Below are 22,108 nucleotides of genomic sequence, written 5' to 3'. Positions count from 1 at the left end.
AGCTCTGGCCCTGGCTCTGGGGAGGCTGTTTGCATTTTTCTTGGGAGGGGAGGGCGAGCAGCCTCTTTCTTGTTGAAGAGCTTGGTGGTTTCAGTGAACTGTTGGTTCATGTTCTTTGCCCATTTGTCTTTCGGGATGTTGATTTTTTTAATAGTGACATGTGCCTTTTTATATAATAAGAAAGCTCTTTGGGAAAGAGTTGTAAATGTTATTTTGGTTTGTCATTTGTTTTTTAAACGTTTTTTGGCCATGCAGAGACTTTGGGTGTTGTGATTATACTGATGTTTTTTATTCTTGTGATTTTATTGCGTTTAGATTTTAGGGCATTTCTCCACCTTAACACTCCAAGGTTATTAGTAGGTTTTTTAATATCGTTTTTCTGGTTCTTCCATGTTTTCATTTTTGTTTGCTTAGGTAGACTGTGCTTCTTCTCAGAGGGATCTTTCCAGAGGCCGCCCAGTTGCCCTTTCCCTGCTGCCTCACAGTGCTCCTCCCGCCAGAGCCTCCGTTCTGCACCCCGCATCCCCACCTTTATGCTCTCGTACCTGATGATGACCTCACGTCATCTTTTTCAAAAGGCTGACTCTCACTTGTGTATTTTTTTCATATTCTTTATTCCTCAGTAGTAAGTGTATTTCCAAGTTTTAGGTTGACACAGAATTGGTCTGTTGTCCCTGGGATGAGTGTGGCCGAGAGCATGGGTGCCTCCGTGTAGATGTTCTGTTGTGTTTCTGGAGCGCCTTGAAGCTGCTCTGTGCATCTTCTGTGCTTGGAACAAATCTGTTCCTGCCTGCGGTGATCTTCCGTGGCTGTCCGTCCGCGTCCTCACTGGCTCCGCTGGCCTGTGTGAGGACGCGCGGTTTCCGCGTGACTTGTACACAGACACACATGCGTCCTTCTCTCGTAGAGATTCGGGGCTGCTGGGCCCCCCGCATGGCGGGCACGTCACCGACACACACAGCCCCCCTTGGTCCTTCTCACCGCGCCTCTCCCGCTCTCCCCACGCACGGACCCTACCGGGCACCTTGCTCGGCAGCGGGGCGGGTGGTGGAGGGCAGGGAGTCCGCGGCTGGGCCCTGTCGGTATCGGATACTTGGTGACCTCTCTGTGCTCCAGGGTCCCATCTGTGTGGGTGCATTTAGATTTTATGGCATTTCTCCACATTCTCCCATCCCTTGCCGGGTTCTTGTGCCCACACAGGAGCTCGTACTCGAGAGGCAGTTAACCAGTGGCCTGGCACACGAGTGTTCAGTAACTATTCACTAAGTGCAATATTGTGGTTTATATGAGACACCTATGTGGTCAGTCAGATGACCGAAAGAGATTTCTCCTTCCTATTTGGTTTTTGTCTTTGGCTTCTGGCTCTCACCTTCAAATACTCCTGATAACTACAGTAAAGGTGTTAGGTTAACGAAGGTGACCTTCGGACCTGCCCAGAGGCAGGGCCTGGCTGCCAGGGGGGCCAACCAGTTAACTGGGGTGTTGGAAGCCTGGTCCCATCCCCACCCCACCCCTTCCCTTGGCCTCCGGGGGCGGGGAGGGAGCGGCTGGAGGTTGAAGCAGCCAAAGGCCAGTGATGCAGTCAGTCCTGACTCTGTGGTGAAGTCTCCCTAGAACCCCACCGGACTGGGCGAGGAGAGCCTGCTGGTCGGCGCACGGGGGGAGCTGCGGGAGGAGCGGTGCGCCGCGGATGGGCAGGGCAGCTCGGCGCCCCCCCCCCTGCCCCCGCCCGTGCCTCTCCGCTCTGGCTGGGATTGCCGTTCCGGGTCACACCCTTAGACCCGGCGGACACAGGAAGTGGTTCCCTGCCGTGGGTTCTGTGAGCCTCTAGCACGTGAGGAGCGCGTGTTGGAGCCTGCAGTGTGCAGCCCTTTGGTCAGAAGCCCTGGTGACACCGAGACGTGGTGGGCGCCTGGCGTGGGGTGGGGCGGCCTCGCACTGCTGGTGTTCTGGGGGCCCACTCCCCCCCCCCCCCCATGTTGGGATTGGGGGCGGGGACTCTTCTAAAAAATGGAGGCCTTACTTCCCGTTAGGCTAACAACGGAGGGGTATTTTATTCTGCCGAGGGCGTCTCTCTTCTGGAGAGCTGGTTTCTCGCACGTGGCCGGGAGGAACGGTGCCCTTGCGGTGGCGCCGCTGTCCTGGTGGTGTCGGGCACGGCCCGCTGAGGGGTGTCGCCGTGTGCAGGAAGAAGCCCTTTGCGGCCGGTATCCGCGCCACGCTGCGTGTGATGCATCTCCCTGTCGTTCCGTTGTCCCTGACCAGGTGGGCTGGATGACACGCTGCACACCATCATTGATTATGCCTGTGAGCAGAACATTCCCTTCGTGTTCGCGCTCAACCGCAAAGCTCTGGGGCGCAGTTTGAACAAGGCCGTTCCCGTCAGCGTGGTGGGCATCTTCAGCTACGACGGGGCCCAGGTGAGCTGGGGGGGTCGGGGGTGGGAGACCCGGGCTCACGTGCAGCGTCCCCACAGGCAGCCCCGAGCCTGGGGCAGGACGGCACATCCCCTGGGGTCGGGGTGTCACCCGTGCCCTCCCTTCTGCCCCAGGACCAGTTCCACAGGATGGTCGAGCTGACGATGGCCGCCCGGCAGGCGTACAAGACCATGCTGGAGAACGTGCGCCGAGAGCTGGCCGGGGAGCCTGGACCCCCGGCTCCGGCCAGCCCGCCCGTGCAGGGCCCCGGCGGCTCGGCGCAGGACGGCCCCCCTGCCTCCGTGCCTGGGAAAGAAGAGCCGCACTACAGTGAGTGCTGGGGAGGGCTGAGCGTCCTCAAGCCCCGGGTCGACTGACGGGAGGAGCAGAGTGCCCGGACAGCGGCAGGGCTTCTGGGCGGCAGAAGGCCGGCTTGGTCCTGGCTGTCGTCTTTGGGCGGGGCTCAGACGTCGGGTGGCACCTGCAGAGTGCGGCCTTGAGCCCCGCGGTGTCCCTGGTGGAAGGTTAAGGCCAGCAGGTGAGCCGCGGGCTCACAGATACTAACAGCAGGGCGGCTGTGGGGGGGGGGGGTTCCTTGCCAGGCCCGTGTAGGGCAGCGTGCTCCCCAGTCAAGGCTGCCCCGACTGTCCCTGCGTGTCCCTCAGCTGTGCCACGTTGTCGTTTTTAGTTGAAATCTGGAGAAGACACCTGGAAGTGTACAGTCGCTGTGCTCTGGAGCTGGAAGACTCGCTGGAGGCTTCAACCTCTCAGATGATGAACCTGAATTTATAGAAGAGTTCTTTGTGTGTGTTGTGTGGGGGTAAGGAAGGGGCACTTGAGAGACTTTGGGGCCTTCCTCTTCTCAGGTCTCCGTTGACCTGCTGTGTTCTGTGTGGCTGTTGAGTTGGGAGGTGAAGCCAGGATGCATGTCCTGGGAAGGGGCCCTTGGGTATGCTGGCAGGAGACTCGCCCAAGAGCATGGAGATGCAGCCTTGGATCTGAGCACACGGAGTCTGGGAAAGCCCGGGATGTGTGTCGCCCCCTGAGTTCTCTGCTGTGAAGGAAACCCCACTCTGATGCAGAAGAACTGAGCCGTGTTAGTGTGTGGAAGGCGCGGGGGTTGGGGGAGGGCGTTCTCCAGACTTGGCTTTTTGGCTGCAAGATTTGGGAATACTTGGAAGGTCTGCTGAAATGAGCCTCAGAAGGAAAATCGATTCTCTAACCTGTGACCTTTTGACATGAATTAATTCATTTTTGTCTTCATTTTTCAAAGAAGCCATGTATATTGAAGTTCTTAAATTTCAGTTTTGATAATCTGCAAATGTTTTCTTTCGTAAATGAACGTGTTCTGAATGTGGTTTCTGTCTTGGAGGCCGGCAGGATAGAGGTTTGCTTTCGTACTTGGCTGTAAGGAAGAGGGCTTATTTATTTTGAATAAAGAGCGATGACTTGATCACCCCGTCGTCTGGGGCTTCTCGGGGTTCCCAAGTCCCAGTGCGGCCCCTCAGGTGCCTTGTTTGAAGGGAAGAGGTTTGCGGTGAGGACGCTGCCTCTGCCCGTGTGCTCTGGTGCCATCACCCAGGCGACAGCAGGACAGACCTTCGCCACTGGGCGCGTGCGGGGAACCAGTGGAGCGCGTTGGCCTTGAGCACACTGTGAGGGGCGATCGGTTGTGTCGGGTGTCGCACATCTGAGAGGCAAGTGGCCCGTGGGGGCACAGTGGAGCGGGGTGAGGTCAGGGAGGGCCTGCGGTGTGGACAGGTTGGGCCGTGTGGCTGGGGTGGTGCGTGGGAAGCGTTTGTCCTGTCGAGCGCGCACGTGCTACTCCTGGCACGCCTGCTTCTCGGAGCTGTTGAAGCGGGGGCCGTGTGACGCCCCAGGTTTCTCCTGGGGTGGGGGGAGCCGGGAGGATCACACAGGGCAGGGCTTTCCCGCCCTGTGTCAGCAGGTGCCCCGTCCACGGTCGTGGGTTTGAAAATCGGAGATGATGGGAGAGGGGAGGTCCTGAAGTTAACCTACCAGGAGAGCGTGACGTTTACAGCTTGCAGCAGGGGATGCTGGCCTTTGCTGAGCGCCCTGGCCTCTGGCATGTGCGCGGCGCTGCTCTTGGGGCAGAGAAGCGGAAGCAGAGCAGGGAGGTGTGAGCTCTGCATTGGCCCCAGAGGGTGTGCTGCTCGGGTGACTTACTGCTGGGGTTGGCCCGGCCATGGTGTCCCTTTCGTGGCAGAGGCTACGGCGGCCGGTGACGCGCTGGCCTCTGCTGACGGTGCCGCCCCTCCCAAGCACGCGCTCCGCTCACTGCGTTTATTTCTGTTTATTTTCTCAACAGAGCAGAAAACCCAAACTCCTGTTCTAAGCACGGGTCCCACCAGAACCCTCCCCACTGGGCTCAGGGCACACATCTCCTGGTGGTGTCGGCGTGAGGTGCTCCGGCCACGTCCAGACCCGGGGCGAGTCTCAAGGCCGCAGTAGAGCAGCCCCCTGGAGGGCCCGGGCCACGGAGCCCGTCCCGCGGCAGCTGCGATGCGTGCTCTCACGGGCAACACTGGCGCGCTGTGTGCTGGCCTCTCTCGGGCAGACCCGGCCTCAGAACTGGGGGTCCGGACACAGGCTGTGGTCGCAGGGAGGTACAGCTCTATCTCTAACGGAGGTTCTGGGTTGGCGTGGACTGGTGTGCTGGTGTGGCTGGTGTGGCCATCACTCCTTCAGCAGAAGGTGTCCGCAGGGTCCAGGCTACGCGGCGTCAGGCCTTTGTGTCCTGCACACACAGTGCGCCCCCAAGGTGCAACTCTCACATCAGCACAGGCCCACCCCCCTCCACCGCCCCGTGGCACCGCCAGGAGCAGGACGGACCCACTGGTGCCACCGCACGCGAGCTCAGGGCACGCACAGAAGCTCATGGAGCAGCTCTCATGCTTGGTGATGCGAGGAAGCCCGCAAAGCCTTCAGTGCCCAGGAGCTCCTGGAGGGTGGGGGGGTATACCTCCTGGTCCCTAGAGGTGCCAGGCCAGTTCTTGCCACTGGTGGCGTGTGGGAGCTCAGGGGAGGGTGAGCTGCATGCTCTGGGCCCGGACAGCTCGGCGAAGGCGGGGTAGCCATGCGGCCTAGCAGCAGTGCTTCTGGAAAAGGAGCCGGCACACACACGGCTGTCCACACGGTGTCCACATAGAATCCGCAGCTTCCTAACCATCCTGGTGCCCGTTTCTGTGGGACAGACTTCTGTGCCTTGTAAGCACCTAAGTTTTTAAAACAGTTCTGGCTGCTGTCGGAGAGGTTGAGGTGGGGCCACGTCTCAATGGGCCAGGTGGCCGCTCACTGTCCCGGGGCGTCTCCAGGGGTGGCATGGCCAGGAGCAGCAGGCTCGGCTGATGTCTACGAGGGCTCCTTGTCGCAGCTTTCCTGGAAGAACATGGCAGCCCATTTTGAGTTCCTGGCAGAACAGGGCCCTTCCTGCCGCCCATGCCCCACTGTGCGAGACACCGAGGGGGTCCTGTGCGGGCTAAGCTGGAAGGGATCTGTGGGAAACGCTCAGCCTGTGTTGGCAACAAGGAGAGGCGCTGGGTGGCCACTGAAGCCAGGATGTTTGAAGGCCCGCAGTCGAGCTGTGGGGCTCATCCTCCAGTAACTCCCGGGCTTGGTGGCTGCGCAGACGGTGGCCGCAGCGACTCCGGAGTGGGGGATGCCTGTCCTGCCCCCCCCCCCCCGGGTGCCGGGCTCCCTGCGGGCTCAGCAGGCACCCTGCTCGGCCAGTGTCCAGCCAGAGCCAGCAGCCCTGCCTGCACCCGTGCCCCCCAACTGGCGTCTCCTCGAGATGCCCCGCCCTGCCCCACCATGCCGACGCTCCCCAAGGATCTGCCTGGAGTTCAGAGCCGTGGGCTCCAGGAAGAACAGCTCGTGGGCCAAGCCCCAAGGCAACGGACGCTCTGCCAGCCCCTGCCCCTGTTGGCCTGGCCACATACCCACGCCTTCCTCCAGCTCCGCATCATGCGATCGTGCTCCCCGACCACAGCCCTCCAGGCAGCAAGCTCTCTGGTCCACTGCTCCTGGTGGGTCGCCTCTGCAAGACAAGGCGGGGGAGGGGGCCAGGTGTCAGCCTTGCAGGCCCTCATGGCCCCGGGGTTACTGAGGCCATTCCAAGAGCCAGGTTTTGGGTGAGGTGTCTGCCCCTCCAAGGCTGCCTTCCCCAGGGCACCAGCCCCAATAGCAGCTGTTCCCCACGGTCATGCTGGCCCCTTTCTCATTTCGCTTGAATTTTCTACCCAGGCAAGAGAGGGACTAGCTTCCTGCACCTTGGGGCTGGTCCTGCCTCCCCTGGGAGGCCTGTCACAAGTAAGGCCGGGGAGTCTGCACGGCTCACCAGGCTGGTATCACAGTATGCCCAGCTGCTGCCTGCTCCACGTGGCCTGTGTGGGAGCTTGATCCGAGGTTTTGGAAGGGAGTTACATGCGGGGCTGTCGGGGTGGCAGGAGCCCGACAGCCGTAGTTTCTCCGTCAAACTGTGTCCCTGATTCGGCCCATGGCTCAAGTTGCTAATTCTAGAAATGGGTGGCAGGGACCTGCACCTCGAGACACAAAGCAGAATGTGTTCCTCGAGCACAGCTGGGGCCTGGGCTCTCCAGGTGGCCGCGGGGTAGGGGACAGCACTCCAGAGGTGCCTTTGGGGGTCCTTACCCCAAGGGGCTCTGCAGGAACTTCCAGCTCCCATCCTGTGAGAAGCCCTGCGTTCTCTAGCCCTGCACAGCTTCAGGGGACACAGCGGGCTGGGCAGGCAAGCAGGTACGGGCTGTCCCAGCTGCGCTGGTGTCTCCGGCTGCCACGTGTGTGTGCGGGCTGCAGCGTGACTCGGGTGGAACCGCCTGCAATCTGTGTTGGGTCCCGCTGCTCACAGGCTGGTGAGCTGGGTGACCATGGGGTGGGGCGGAGGGGAGCAGGGTCACCGTGAGTGCTCTCCACCCTTTTTGCTGACAGTGCCTTTCTCGACTTCTGTGGGACCCCTCACGGTTTGTGAGTCATGTTTACGTGATGATTCCGATTGTCCTGATGGCAGCACGCAGGGCACTTTACAGAAACGGGAAGAACGGGTTCTGGGCAGGAGTGAATATTTGCAGTTTTCTCTTCCCCAAACTCACAGTAGAAGGACGGGGGCCTTTTCAGCATCTCTAAGCATAGATGTAAATTCTTGAGAATGGACTGAGAATAGGAGGGGAACCACAAAAACCTGGAAGTTGAAAGCAGAGGCACCGGTGGGGACGGAGCAGACCCGGGAAGGCTCAATTCTAGGCCGGCAGCGGGGAAACTGAGGTACACTCTCCCAGAGACGTTCGGGCACCGGGATAGTCTGTCACATGCATGTTGCCTCCAAGGCCGTTTAGGAGCGGAAGCGTGGCCCCCAGGGCTGCTCCCCACTCCACACCATATGCCATGTGGTCCAACATCTGGGAGGATAGTTCCAGAAAGAGTACAGGACATGGAGCAGAGTGAATACATGTTGAGGAAAATCTCCCGGAGAGGAAGGGCAGGCTTTCCGGCAGCATGGGCCTGGCCAGGCCTGGAGACACCGAGGCATGAGTGTTCCTCCTGTGGATGGTGGTCCCAGAAGGCCACGGGCAGAGCACGCGGGGCCGGCAGCCGTGGGGCGAGCGTCCGCGTGGCAGGGGAGGGCTTTGAGGCCAGAACCGCACAGCCAGCCAGCTCCTCTCAGTGTCAAGACCGAGCAGGGGACCTTGGGTTCTCAGAACGTGGACCTCCCGGCCCCGCCAGACAGAAATCCGGGTGAGACATGGCAGGCATGTGCGCGCGGGGGGGCGGTGTGGACGGGGCGGCAGTGCAGCGGGGGGGGGGGGGGGCCGCCCACTTACCATGTCTCCTGACGGTGACCCACGCTCTGGAGGTCTTGTTGCCCGTGGAGGAGAGGACGGAGCAGCGGTACTCGGCGCTCTCTCGGGTGGTGTCCTGCAGCCAGCTGAGCACGTGGGTCCTGCCGTCGAGCAGCGTGTGGGTCTGCGTGGGGACACATGTCTCCAGTTCACGGCCGTTCTTCTCCCAGACGAAGTGAACGTCTGCAGGACCTGGGGACACAGAGACCTCTCCGGACCTGGTCCTGCTGCCACCACCTGTGACCAAAGGCTCTGCCTCCGTGTGGTCACCTGCTCTCCTAGCATCTAATGGGAGGGGGTCCAGCCGACCTGGGGCGGGCGGGCCAGGGCGCCGAGCAGGGCTGAAGGCCCCTCTGTCCCTGCCGCCCCCTCCTCCCTGCTTGTGCCCAGCGTGGACAGCACCAGCGGCTGGGCTGGGAGCTATTTCTCAAAGCGGGATTCTACCTAGCTGCCCCCCAAGCTGGGAGGACGTAAGCTGCGGTGTCGGGGAGGATGGTTGTCAGAGGAAGGGTAACGTCTGTATGTGGCTGCAGTTCGCCGAGCAGGTAAAGAACCTGCAGCCAAAGGGCTAAGCCCAGGACCCAAAGCCGTGGCACCAGCTGGAAGGGAGAGTGGCAAGACAACTTCACGTGGATTCGTGTGTGTCCGGGGGGGCACCTTCCACCTTTGGTCCCCTCATCAGCGATGCACCGCGTTCAGGATCTTCAAAGAAGAGCCTTCCTCCCAAGGGAAAATCAGACTCTCAGACCAGATGGTCCCACGAATGAACCTGAGGCGGTGATCAGAACACGGACGGGGCCACCAGAGCTGTGTCTGTTAGTAAGAAGTTGGAGACGGGCGACCAGGGGTCTCACACGTGACGTGACGGCCACGGGCGGAACGGAATCCATGTGCCCCTCGGTCCTGAAAACCTTCCTAAGCCTAGCTTGTCACTCGTGAGTCACGTTTAAGAAGACAGTAACACGGGGCGCCTGGGTGGCTCAGTTGGTTAAGCGACTGCCTTCGGCTCAGGTCATGATCCTGGAGTCCCGGGATCGAGTCCCGCATCGGGCTCCCTGCTCGGCGGGGAGTCTGCTTCTCCCTGTGACCCTCTTCCCTCTCGTGCTATCTCTCATTCCCTCTCTCAAAAAAAAAATAAAATCTTTAAAAAAAAAAAAAAAAAAAGTAACACGGGGAAATGTCACCGTGTCAGAGGAGGAGATCTCGAAGTATAGGTGTGTGCACGCATAGACACGTGCGTGTCAACGCCCGGTGGAAAGGCCCGCGGGCGGCCGCCGCGCTGGTGGGGGCTCCCTGCAGACGGCTGACTTCCGGGATGCTTCCATCCTGCTCTTTATACCTGCCTGGAGTCCCAGATCCACTACAGCAGATACGGCTTTTGCAGTGAAAACGAGGCATTCTCAGGAAGGAAACGTGCTGTAGGCTGTCAGTCGAGGAAATTCTGGAAGGCTTTGCTCAACACCGTGGCCGTGCCGGCCACGGGGACGCAGTATCTTGTTTTCCGTGTGGGGTTTCTGGGTTTTTATTGTGTTGCTATAGTTTGTTTTGCCCAGAGCGTTTTGTCGCCCGCCCATCGGTAATTCTATACGTGTGTCACATGTCCGTATGTGCGTTTGCCTGACTGCTGCCCGTCAGCCGGCACAGCCCCCTCCTGTGACCGCTGGGCGTGCCTCATGACAGCCCGGGCCGCGCGGCCGCTCCCTGACAGCCAGCCGGTGGCCGAGTCCAGTTTAGAGGGGATCCCGTGAGGCTGTGAACAGACACTGAAGCCTGTTCCAAAGAGCCCAGGCTCCCCCTCACCACCCCCGCCCCGACTGCCCCGGGGTGGTGTGCATGGAGACCCACCCAGGACTGCAGCCAGCGAGGTGGGTCACAGGAGCTTCTGGAAGGTTCTCATGGCCAGCCCTGGGACAAAGGACTGGGGTGGCTTGAGCTGGCAGTGCATCATCACCCAGAGCCACATGGCTGGGACCCAAAGGAGAATGCTCGGCTGACCACACGGGGGGGGGCACGGGCTGAATGCAAACTTTGTGCCCCTCGGTCCTGAAAAGCTTCACCGCTCAATCTTTAAGTGTGTGTTTAGCCACAGTAAAGCTCTAAAAATATTAGAGAGGTACTTACATTCTACTTACTCTCTTTTAAAGCTATCCAGCTCCTTCTGAATGCAGAGAACAAGGAGGCAAAGTGACAGTTACAACCCGTCAGCAGGGTCCGCACCCACCGACCCCGGGGGCCTTGTGCAACCCCACAGGGCCAGGCCCTCAGGCCCCGGGCGTGTAGCACCTCTTCTGGGCCCTGGGAAGGCTCCCCTGGCCTTGGGTTCCAGCACCTACCATGGGGTCAACGAGGTGCAGGGGCCAGCACCCTGCTCCCACACCACCCCGCGCCCCCTAAGGGGATGACTCGCAGGTGCAGAGCTGATTCTACTTTGTGACAAAAGCAGAGCCCCTCAGAGCAGGGCCTCTCCCCAGGGGAGGACATCTGATTCTGGAAGTGGGGTCCTGAGAGCCCCAAGTTGGAGGGGAGTGTGATGGGTCCACTCCAAGTCCTCAGGCCACATCTGTGACCGGTGTCCCCACTTGGCAGGCCATCCTCCGGGCGTCCCCATGCATGTGGTCTACTCTGACCCTGGGGCCAGCCCCTCTCCGTGCTCACACCCGCGGCCTTCCACCAGGCCCCGGCCACACCTGGGCGGGGGCAAGGGGGGGGGGTGCTGCTCACACCACAGCCCTGGGGCCGGACAGTGTCCAGCACAGAAACGGGACCTGGCAGGGGTGTCGGGTCTCCAGCACCCCGATTTCATCGGCCTCACCCCTCAGAGTGTCCTAGCTTGTCATGAAACAGCCAGTACCCCGTGGTTGGCTGAAGAGTGACCCCCAGAATCCCAGGTCCTAGTCTCTGGGGGCACATGTGGCTAAATGCGCTTTCCAAACACCGCAGTGGGGAGATGGGAGGGCGGGGGGGGGGGTCACTGGCCCAGCGCGAAGCCTCGCAGGGTGCCAGGTGCAGGGAACTGTCCTGCACACAAGGACCACTCTGTAAAGGCACGTGGATGATCGCAATGGAAAAGAGACCCAGGTTCTGGCAAAAACCGCTAAGGATCGAGACCCCAGCAAGGTGACAGATCAGCCTTGCCTGCCTATGGAGGGGTCCCAGCCCTTCTGGGAAATGCCCAGCTCACGAGTCAGCTACCCCCACAGCCCAGCCTCGGCCTTCCTGGAGCCCCCGCCCCAAAACACATGCCAGCACCAACGGCTGCTGTGGGCACTCACGAGATATTTCGGCTGCGCACCTCCTGCGGCCCCCGCGGTTCCCAGGGGCTTCAAGGGCTCTGATGTCCAACATCGTTAAAACAAAAGGCCATCACAACCCCCAATAGCCAAGCATCACCTAAAGTACAGCGGATCTGTTCTTAGCTTTAAAGATGAGGCCTAAATCGACCGGGAGCATGGTCCCGTCAGGGCTGTGGGGGCCCGTGGGGGCAGACGGTGTGGACTGGGCCCGCTCTGGGCAAACGCAAGGCCCTCCCCCTCGGATGGAACAGGACGTGCGGGCCCCCTGGGAAAGGCTGGTCCTTCCCGGGCCACCTCACTGCCTCAGGTGGGGCCGCGTGGAACAGTAGAAGGTTCTAGATGGGCCAGGCTCCTGAAAAGCAAGGAGCATGGGGGAAGGGGGGCGGGGGCCTTGGTCCCTCTGCTCAGTCCACCCTGAGTACCGCCGCTCCACGCTGTGAGACCGCCAGCTACGGTCCCCATCCTTGGCCCCCAGTCCCGTTAGGTCCCACCTCGGAGGCACTGGCTGGAGGCGGAAAGTTAGGAGGAGGGGACGCCCCTCCGGCTCCTAGACCTTGGCAGTGGCGCGGCAGGGGGGTGTCCCGCTTCTGCCCTGCGGCCGGCGGTGCTTCCTGCCAGCGCCATAGGCGGGAACTGCACCCCTCCCCGGCTGCCCGCAGCTCTGCCACTAACGGCCCGCGCTGGGGCCCCGTTGAAGCCTGGTGTTCCCGCTCTGGCCGACAGCGGTCTGGGTCCCCCCAGTCACAGGGACAGCGCCCTTGCGTGTACACCAGCTAACGGGTGCCTCCCCAAAAAGCCACATTTAAAAGCATTTGGCTCCCAAACACACGGTCCGCCTGCACCCGCAGTGCCGGGTTGTGTGACCACCGCTCTCCCAGCAACAGGGACGACATCCGGCCCAGGAGCCACACGGGGGTCCCAGCACAGACCAAGGCTGGGCACGGAGCAGGTGACCCGGGGCAACACGGACCTGCCCCCAAGGTCTGTCCCCACGGCGTCCCACTCCCAGGCCACTTCCCCTGCGGCACACGCCGCTGGTCCACAGCCCCCACGGGGCGCGCCACGGCTCCCAGAGCCAGCTCCACACCTGGAGCAGCTTCTCGACAGGTTAAAGTCTCAGAAAGAAACCACCTGTGTGCTTCTTCCTCCCGAGCTTTATTCCTCCCCTCGGGGCACAGAGGTGGGGGCCCGGGCAGCAGCTGGGCCACCGCATAGCGGAGACCACGGCCGTGCGGCCCGGCCTGACGTCTCCCGGGCCACCGGGCTCTCAAGCTGTCCCGCGTTTCAACGCCACCACACGAGTCGTGGGAACAACACCCCTGCTGGAGGCTCTGGAGCTAATTTCTCAGTTGCCACAGAGATGGACCCCCGAATTGTCAGCAGACACACAAATCAGTCCTTACAAACGCCAACTGGCCGACTGAGGCCTTGGGGCCAAGCCCAGCTCATCTGCGGGTGGCCTGGAGGCTCTGGACGGACAGCCGAGTATTCGCCACAGAACTTGTGGCCGTGAGACGCCCACAGCAGCGGACACTGGCCCTTCCCGTCCGCAGGAGCAGCTCCGGGCCGACAGTGCCTGCAGGCTGCAGCAAAGCCCCCCCGGCGCTGTGCTTCCCCCCCCCCCCCGCCCCCCGGACAGGTGCCCCGCTCACCTGTGGCCTGGCAGAAGAGGTGGAAGGTCCCCAGGGCGTGCACGTGCTGGGCCTGGTCGCTGAGGAGGGGCGGCAGCAAGGCAGTGGGCAGGCTGCTGTCCGACCCCGAGGCCGAGGCCGGCCAGGGGCTTCGGGGAGAGGAAGCGGAGCCGGGGCCCTGACAGGACAGGGAGGACCCCGGAGGAAGGAAGGGCACAGGTGAGGCTGCGAGACAGAAGACAGAAAAGAAAGAGGCCACTGAGGCAGGCGTGCTCCGGTCCCACCGCGCGCCAGAGGAAGGAAGCAAAGCGAGGAGGAGAGAGGGACCCGGGCTGTCCCGACACCCGCTCCCCGGTCAGCGCCCCCAGGAGGGAGGCAGGCAGGCCTCCTGGCCGCGGCAAATCACGTGCCCACGTCAAGGATATAAGCTGCTCATTTATTCGGTTATTTTTCAAATGTATACAATTCAAAGTAGAAAAATAAAAACAAAGCAAATCTTATAAAACACAAACGTTTACACCAAAACGGTCGAGTCCTATCATGCTGAAGAGGATGCTGTCCACACAGGGACACAGAAATCCAGTTTATTGCTCTTTGCCACAGAAAGAGAGCCTCCTCTTGCAGGTGTGGGGGAAGCAGCAGGTTGAGTGTGAAGTCACCGCGGTCAAACCGCCTCGCCTGTTCACACCTTGAGAGACGGCACCAGGCCACGCTGGTCCACCCCGTGGCTCCGTGGGGTGCTGACACACAGGCTTGTCTGGCCACCACTGCCCAGCTTGCTTGTAGGTGTGGACAGCCCTGTGCAGCTGTCCGTCCGTCTGCATGGGAGGTTTTGAGCAGTGGCTGTGGGCGTCTGATCGTGAGACACGCAACCCCTCAGCTCTGGGCCTGGTGGCGCCACTGACCCTGGAAACCCTGCCTGGCTCATGGGATAGCCCCCCACTGTCCTCTCTTCTTCGAAAGAGTTAAAACAGAAGGAAAAAAAAAGGAAAGAAAGAAAACCCCTTAAAAAATGATGCTTCCCTCAAGGAATAAAATTAAAAAAAAAAAAAAAGTGTGCTCAAAAGATGGTTTTGTCTGTTTCTAAAAGCAGAAAGAACGCATTTAGCCAAAGTAAGTTTATCCCTGAGAATCGTAAGCAACGTAAGCTCTATCCTATCCTCACATAACAACAGAATCCGGAAGATGTACATCTTCTAAATATTAAAACATCTGCTTTCGTAATTTAAAAAATAAATGACCTAACACAAGAAAAGTAAAGCCCTACAAAATAATCCCGTGGAAGAAAAGGTTCGTGCCAATCTGGACAACAGGCGCTAAGTTACCAATCTGATAAACAAAAATGCCATTTCCAATCTGGAATGAAATGCTCTTTCAGGGGCCGCTGTTCTGAGGAGGGGGCATTCCAGGCGCGGGGGTCCGCGGGCCGCCGCAACGGGGCTCAGGGAGCCGGCACCACCACCCGTGGGCCCGTCCCAGGCCGCGGCCCGCTGCGGGAGGCCGGGACGTGCTGCTCGCCGCTTTCCGAAAGGACAAAGAGAAACCAAATCACAAGCTCGACCCGAGAGAAAAGACACAGAAGACAGGTGCACAGACATGGGCTCCCCACGTGGCCCCAGGCCGGGTGACCGGTGGTGAACGGAGCCCTGCGCGCGGGCGCCTCAGTCCGCGTCCGCGTCCGAGTCGGCGTACTTGAGCTCGCACTTGACGTCGAAGGGCCTGTCCCGGGCCGGGAGGTCATCGAGCCGCTGTGAGTCCTCCCTGTCGGTGGGCACCCTGCTGGCCATGGTGTCCTGCTCCGTCTCGTAGCCGGTGTCCAGGGCCGGCCTGGGCTGCCCCCCGTTCTGCTGGGAGAAGCTGCCCTGCTCCACCAGCGTCTCCTTCACGCTCTGCTCGAACTCGGAGAAGTCGGCCGTGGGCTGCTTCTTCCCCAGCAGCACCGCCGAGCGGAACTTCAGACACTGGCCAGGCAGGTAGCCCTTGTAGCAGTTGTAGGAAACGAGGCAGAGGCAGAGCATGAAGAAGAGCAGGAACAGGAACATGAGCAGGCGGTTGTCACTGGACTTGAGATACATGGTCTTCTCCGAGTGCACCTGGGGGACCGTGTTGATGACGGTCTTGGGCCTGCAGGACACGCCGGTGGGCGCGGGGCTGGGCGGCGGCGGGGCCGGGGTCTGGGCCGGGGGGCCTGGGGTGGGCTCCGTCGGCACTCTGAGGAGGGTCCTGTCTCCTTCGGCCCGGGCGGCTGGCCGCGTGGAGGCCGCCGGGGTCCTCGGGAGCACTCGGACCTCCAGAACGTGCTTGGCCACCACCTGCAGGGCCGTCCTGTTCCCGACCCTCTCCTCCGACAGGCACTGGTACACCCCACTGTCTCCCTCCGACAGGCTGGAGATGAGCAAGTTCTTCCTGCCCACCAGCCTGTACTTGGGGCCCTCGGGCTCGAGCTCGTTGTTCTGGAACGTCCACACCACCCGGGCCAGGTTGGACTTTTGGGAGCATTTCAGTTCTGCCGTGCCGCCATGCTTGAAAAAATGCTGCCGGAAACTTTTAGTTTCATCTGGAACATCAAAATAAACGTGCACAGTGTCAACAACCTGGCTCGCTACTTCACGTCTTTTATAAAATAGGTCAACACGCACAAGAGAACACAAGAGTTTCACCCACTGGAGCAACACGGAATCTTCCAGAACAACTAAGGAGAATAAAGACATGCGTGACAGAGCAGCAAAGATGAGCCCCGGATGGCAGCCCAGTGGGACAAGGAACTCGGAGGCAACCGAACAGCAGAGAAGGCGTCTGGCGCCCTGGCTCCCTGGGAGTCGCGTGCCATGTGCCTCTGCTGGTGGCTCTGGGGCTCGCGGCCTCTCGGTGCGCCCGGCGCCCCCTCCTGAGGCTGCCCCAGCCGTCGGGTCAGGGACGGGAGCGCGGCTGCCTTCGAGGGGGCCGAGGGCTGTGCTGGACCCCCGCGGCCAGCAGTGGCCTCCCGGAGGGGACAAGGACTCCCCGCCCCTCTCCCCGCCCCTCCCTCACCCTCCCAGGACGTTCGGGGTCATCTGAGTGGCCCCAAGCTAAAGGGCAGAGAGAAGCGTCTCGAGAGCAGATGTCACAGGTTGGATGCCGAGTGCCTCCCAACACACACACACACACACACACACACACTACGTGGCTTCAAACACCCTTTTCTGCAAATCAAAGGGATGGCGGGGTCGGCCTCCGTATCCTCACGGATACTTGCCCTCTGGTCTGAGTACAGAAAGACAAAATGTACGAGATGCCACGCCACGCCAGTACAGCACCATGACAACGGTCACGAGACCCGGCCGCCGGGGAGGAGCGCGGCGAGGAGCCACTTACCTGGGCAGGCGGACGTGTCGCCGCTCATGCGCTGAATCAGATCCCTGCAAGATAAGCAGGCACGGTCACGGTCACGGTCACGTACGCGCACGCACCTTCCCCACAGGCGGGGCGGGCGGGCTGGCATGCCGCGTCCCCCGGGTACCTGCTGGGGCCGTCTGTCGGCTGCAGGGCCACACAGGCCTCGGTGGCCCGGTTCCAGGCGCAGTAGGGGTCTCGGGCCAGCACGCAGTCCTTGCAGGTGGCATGCTTCTCGCAGAAGGCCACAGGGGCCTGCACCACGCCCGAGCTGGAGCCCGCATAGACAAATCTTCTGCCCTGCGGGGGTGAAACACGGGGAGCAGGCGGGTGAGGGGGCAGCCGGGTGCACATGGTGCCAGGTGCGTCTCCAGCTCGCGGACGGTGCCGAGCATGTTCCCTCATTTTCTCATCTAGGAGCTTCCAGCGCTACGAGCACGCAGGTGCTGCGTGGTCTCCCAGCCAAGTCCGCGCACTGACTCAGCACTCGGGGCCTCAGTCCACTGCCCCCCTCCCTCCCGACCAGGCGCCTGTGTGGATGCGTGTCTCCCGCCGAGTAGACAGAGCCCCTCCAGCTGGACACTCCCGGCCCCACCACAGGTCAGAGGCCAAAGGGTACAACTTAGAGCCCAATCTCAGGCCTGTCCGGTGTGAGCAGCCATGAATGGACAGCCCCAGTGGGTCCAAGTCCAGCGGGACTGGGAAAGGGGGTGCCAGCGAGCGGCGGGGGAGCGTGCAGGACTCCAGCATGTGGGATAAAGGACGTGCCAGGCACTGTCACGTCCAGGTTTGCGAGGAACACGTGGCCAGGGAGGCTGCCAGCCGGCACATCAGCGAGCCCAGCTCACAGGGCGGCTAACCGCTCTCCTGGACGCAGCGGGGACGGGGCTCCCACGCGGGGACACCACCCGACGTGTAGCCACGGCCACAGGATTGCAATTCTGCACCTGAGTCTATGCCCTCCTCCGCCCACAAGCCTGTCTCCCCCCGCTCTTCTGGTTAACCCTGAGATTTGCGAGCCTAACAGAATTCAGTGTTTCTGACCCAGATGGGGTGCAGTCTTCCCCCTGGGGGGACAGAGTGGCTGGCGCTCTGAGTCCCTGGGGCCAGCCTCGGTCTCCTGGCCTGTGACCCCTACCCCTCCCCGCACCCTGCATGAGCGCAGCCGAGAGAAAGGAAGCCCCCTCTGCAACAGACTGTCCTAACAAGCGGCAGAGAGGCAGGCCCAGGGCCAGTGCCTCCGTCGGCCCGCACCGGGCAGATGAGGCCACGCACCTACCAGAAGAACCAAGGAGGCCACCCCAGATCACAGTCCAGGCTTCACGTGGCTCAAAGAGGCGAGGGTTTCTGGGAGGGCCGAGCGAGTGACTTCGAGGGACCCTAGAGGGTGCAGACACCTGATCCGTGCATGTGACTGTGCGCAGGGGGCCGGCTCCCATCTCCGCCTACAACCCCTCCCCAGGACTTGGCTCCCATGAAGCCGAGCCACAGAGTAACGGATACTGATGGAAGGGGACAGAAAAACACCTGCGAGGGGGTGGCTGTGACTGCTGGCGGGTGCACGCGTCTGGGGGCCAGAGGAACAGACACACAGCAGCCTCGAGGTCCCCCCCAAACAAGCGTTAGCCACCGTGGGCCAAGCACACGCCTGCGCGCCCCGGCCCAGCCTGCATGGGCCCCTGCTGTTGCGCACGTCCCCAAACCCTCAGCCCCTCCAAGCATAAGGAGACCAGGGCGTTCCATACAACACCGACCAGTTCTCTACAAAGCCACCAAAACAAAGGTAGATGGGGACTATCCCAGGCCACAGGGGCTGAGGAGTGAGCCGCCCCAGGCCACGTGAGGCTCTGGAAGTGGAGTGGACGTTTGTGAGGATGGAGGGGCACCTGACGTCTGGGGGCTCCTCCACGCCGAGGGAAGGCCCGGGGTCCCTGCCCCTCATCCTAATGCCTCTGTGGACCTCACACTATTTTAAAATGAGAGGTGCTTGAAAAGACACAGAAAGAAAAAAACCACCTGACCAGGTGTGAGGTTTGGGGAGCGCGTGTGTGCCCTGGCCCTCTCCCGCCCGGCCCCTCACAGGTCCCCACGCCCCTGGGAGCCCCAGGCTCACACTGTCCCAGCTAGGTTTCTGCACGGCCACGTCTGACCTGTGCGGAGTCTGGAGCTGAAGGAGTTGTGCAAACGACGTGCCCGCCAACACGCAGATGGAGCCCGCGGCCTGGGCTCGGGGGAGACCAGACAGAGCATGTCTGCCGCGTGTTTCCACATGAACCGAAAGCAGGACTCGGATGTCTGCACACCACGTACACGGCGGCCTGGGATGCAGGCAGCCCACGTGCCCGCTCACAGATGGCGGGCAAGCAGAACGTGGGTGTGCCAACCGTGGAGCATTCCTCCCAGAAGAGAAAGGATATCCTGTCACATGCTACATAGGTCACCCTCAAGGACCTGTGCTCGGTGAGATAAACCAAGACGACAAACACTGATCCCACTTACATGGGGTCCTGAGGCCCTCAAATCCCAGAGACAGAACATGGATGGTGGGCGCTGGGGGCTGGGTTAAGTGCTCAGTGGGAACAGGGTTCCCGTTAAGGTGAGAAGGTTCTGGAGATGGATGGTGGGACGTCACACAACCATGTCAACGTAGTTAATGCCGCTGGACTGTGCCCTTACAAATGCTTGAAGCGGTAAGCGTTACAGCGCGTATTCACCACGTTAACAAAAACGAGAACCACCAAATCCTCGGGGGAGCGTGGACTTTCGAGGGCAGTGCACCAGCCCCTCTCTGCTCCCACAGCCAAGGCCCGCGTGACTGCCCGCGAGAGCCTGCAAGCAGTGAGCGGGGACAGAGGGGGCGTCTCTTTCACCCCGAACGTCCACTTCCTAACGTCGCGGCCGCACACCCGCCATTCCAACCCCCCGAGCCCGCCCGCCTGGGGAGAAGGCGTGGGGGCCCCTGTGAGGACAGACAGATGGCCCCCATGGCTGCCAGACTCCCTGCGTGGCCTGTCCCCTGGGCGTGGGCCTGTGACCAAGTCCTGGCCATGGGCAGGTGAGCACAGGGCTGACCCGTAACCTTCTCCTTCCTCCCCAACCCTCATCCCCCTACGGGACAGACGCCCCCTGCCCAGAGGCCTGAGTCTCCAAATGACACTGTGGACTGGAGCTCTGTTCTCTTTGTGTCTGCACTGGGGCCCAGCCTTTGGGCTGATGCGCATTCGACAACCTGGAGGCCGCAGGGTACTGGCCGCGGCCTGGCTGAGCAGCTGAGCAACTGAGCAACGCGGCCCCGGGCGGGAGGGCTTCTGGCTTCCGGTTTCCACGGCAAAGGTGGGTGAGTGGGGGCGGGGAGGCACCGATACAGAGTCTCGGCGGCTTGAAACTCGCCTAGACTATAGGGTCGTCTTCCCCTTTAGAAGCAGAGAGAAAGCCCACGAGGCAGGAGCTGGGAGGGGATGTGACCCTGCGGCGGGAGTCTGGACACCAGATCCAAGAAGGTAAGCTCACGACGAAGGGGACCCGTGTGTGATGTCTGCAAATGTGCCCTTGCCAAGTCCGCGGCTTTCTCTCGTCTCCCACCTGCCTGCCGAGCCCCTTGCTGTGCCCACTACCCCCACCAGGGACCAGGCTGCAGGGACGCTCAGAGGGGCTGTGGGGCCGCCACCTTCAGGTGTGAAGCTCTGTCCACACCTGGACAGGAGGCTCAGGAGCGTCCTGGGTCAGACAGGGAAGTCTCAGCGTGCGAGCAACACCCTAAAAGCAGGGACAGCTGAGCCTGGTGCCCCAAACAAAGCCCTACACCCGGATCCAGGCAGAGGCCATGCTTGCAGCTAGGGAAACGGGAACAGAGCCCTTGGGCTCAGGCTCACAGCATGGGGACACCCACACGGAGAAGCGAGGCCTTCAGCCGCAGGGCAGGGCCACCCCAGGGTCCGATGTCCCCCAGATACAGATTGAGGAGACTAAGGCAGGGCTCACGTGCTCATGGTCCTGGCCCAGGCCTGCTTTGCCCCTCATGCTCCACCCCAGCTATAAACGGGGAGGCGCGCGTCCCAGGCTGTGGGCATAGATGGCAGGGGACGGCCTGCGGCACCTTTCCATCTCCCCAGTTTGCCTTCCCTCCATCCCAAAGCCCAGGGCTCCCATGACCACCTATAAGAGGCTGGAGGTCGGCTCCTCTGGACCAGGCAGGTGAGCGCTGGCCCGGCCGGTGATGCGGACATGTGCGGCCGCCCGCCCGCCCGCCCACCTGGCCACTCTACCTGCTCGGAGTTGAGCAGCAGTGTCTGCACCGGCTCGGGGTCCTCGAAGAGCCGCGTCTCCTCGATGATGTGGGCCTCATTCTCCAGGCTGACCGCTTTATGCAGGGTGCCCCGGTCTGCAAGGACAAAGCTAGAGGTCAGGGACGCGCCCGAGAGCGCAGGACAATCCGTTCTTCCTCTCAGCTCCCTCCCTCGACAGGACACGTAGAAACCGATGCAGTCTGCACTTTGGAGGTGGAAAAGGAAAAGCCACTAGCAAATGCACTGCGGCCTCTCGTGGCCTGGGTCAGCACCACCGTTTTCTGAAAAATAGGCTTAACACATCATTGCTGACTCCACTGGGGGTCGGGGCAAAGAGATGGTGCCAGCAGGTTGCAGGAGAGGTGGCTGCTGGGCCCCATTGGCCCTTGGGGGTGCTGTCCCGTGAGAGGCGTGGGCATGTGAGGGCAGGCCCCCCCCCCCGCCACCCGGCTCAGAGCTCCGCTGGAAAGCCCCCAGGGCCGGCCACGGCGCCTTCTCCCAGGACAGGCTCCCGTGGCAGGTTGGGACAGGCCTTCAGCCAGCTGCATGGACACCACCCGGACTCCCTTTGTGCGAGCCTCAGCCGCCGTGCCTGAACCCCCAGACGGGGGCCAGGACTTGCGTGGCCGCAGACCTCGGAGGCCAGTACCAGGGACTCTTCCATAAAGCACCGCCGGCTCCCCACAGCAAGGATGAGCCCGATTGGCTGGCGTCTTTACCGGGGCCAGGACCCACCTGTGCCGACAAACATGACGTCGTAGACGGTCCCGTCCAGGGCCTGCATCCTGTCCACCACAATCTGCGTGTAGTTCACATCGCTTCGGATGAGCCTGGGCCTGTTGTCTATCGGGGTCACGGAGCTGTCCATCAGAGGGTGGTCTTTGACAAACTGCAGGGTCTTGTCTGGCAGACTGAGGGAGCTGGAGAAGTTGGCGGCCCGCGCCTCGCGGTTGATGCACTGCGGAGGGCAGAGCACCCCGTCAGCGCGTGCACCGGCCACCTGCACCGGCCGCCGCACGCGCTTCCCACACGGCCCCTGCGAGGCACAAAGCCCACTGCACGGCGGGTTCATCGGAAAGGCCGCGAGATAAAATTCCACGAGACACAGTCGGTGAAGTCGTTTGTACCTGTTTACAAATCAGAGCAATGTATCAAGCTTCTGAAGCTGAAAACGAAGTACTTATCGCTTGGTAGCTCTTGCACAAGAACGCTGCTAAAATCACTAAAAACAGC

The 22,108-nt window shown here is 61.5% G+C and overlaps 2 protein-coding genes across 7 annotated transcripts in view; one reads left to right on the top strand and one right to left on the bottom strand.

Annotated features, from left to right (window-relative positions):
• Nucleotides 1-3,873, top strand: part of SECISBP2 (SECIS binding protein 2) — a 51,109-nt gene extending 47,236 nt beyond the window's left edge. For both annotated transcript variants that reach the window (XM_025891599.2, XM_025891374.2), the window contains 3 exons: nucleotides 2,266-2,420; nucleotides 2,552-2,747; nucleotides 3,106-3,873. In XM_025891599.2, the coding sequence (XP_025747384.2) occupies nucleotides 2,266-2,420; nucleotides 2,552-2,747; nucleotides 3,106-3,209 (455 nt within the window). In that variant the 3' untranslated portion in view covers nucleotides 3,210-3,873. The remainder of the gene's footprint in view (nucleotides 1-2,265; nucleotides 2,421-2,551; nucleotides 2,748-3,105) is intronic.
• An 843-nt stretch (nucleotides 3,874-4,716) lies between these two features.
• The window catches only part of SEMA4D (semaphorin 4D), a 92,361-nt gene continuing 74,969 nt past the window's right edge, over nucleotides 4,717-22,108 (bottom strand). For 3 of the 5 annotated variants that reach the window (XM_025891372.2, XM_073878195.1, XM_025891373.2), the window contains 5 exons: nucleotides 21,611-21,833; nucleotides 20,855-20,970; nucleotides 16,717-16,889; nucleotides 16,572-16,615; nucleotides 13,635-15,774 (listed from right to left, as the gene is read on the bottom strand). In XM_025891372.2, the coding sequence (XP_025747157.1) occupies nucleotides 14,879-15,774; nucleotides 16,572-16,615; nucleotides 16,717-16,889; nucleotides 20,855-20,970; nucleotides 21,611-21,833 (1,452 nt within the window). In that variant the 3' untranslated portion in view covers nucleotides 13,635-14,878. Of the gene's footprint in view, nucleotides 5,817-6,376; nucleotides 6,475-8,275; nucleotides 8,486-13,238; nucleotides 13,443-13,634; nucleotides 15,775-16,571; nucleotides 16,616-16,716; nucleotides 16,890-20,854; nucleotides 20,971-21,610; nucleotides 21,834-22,108 lie in introns of those variants that run through there. The other 2 variants (XM_073878196.1, XM_073878197.1) reach the window with 2 other exon arrangements.

Source organism: Callorhinus ursinus, unplaced genomic scaffold (assembly GCF_003265705.2).
Source record: "Callorhinus ursinus isolate GAN/ISIS: 27379988/994484 unplaced genomic scaffold, GSC_fseal_2.0 scaffold28, whole genome shotgun sequence".
In the NCBI taxonomy this organism is placed as follows: Eukaryota; Metazoa; Chordata; class Mammalia; order Carnivora; family Otariidae; genus Callorhinus; species Callorhinus ursinus.
This window is presented reverse-complemented; position numbering and strand designations above follow the sequence as displayed.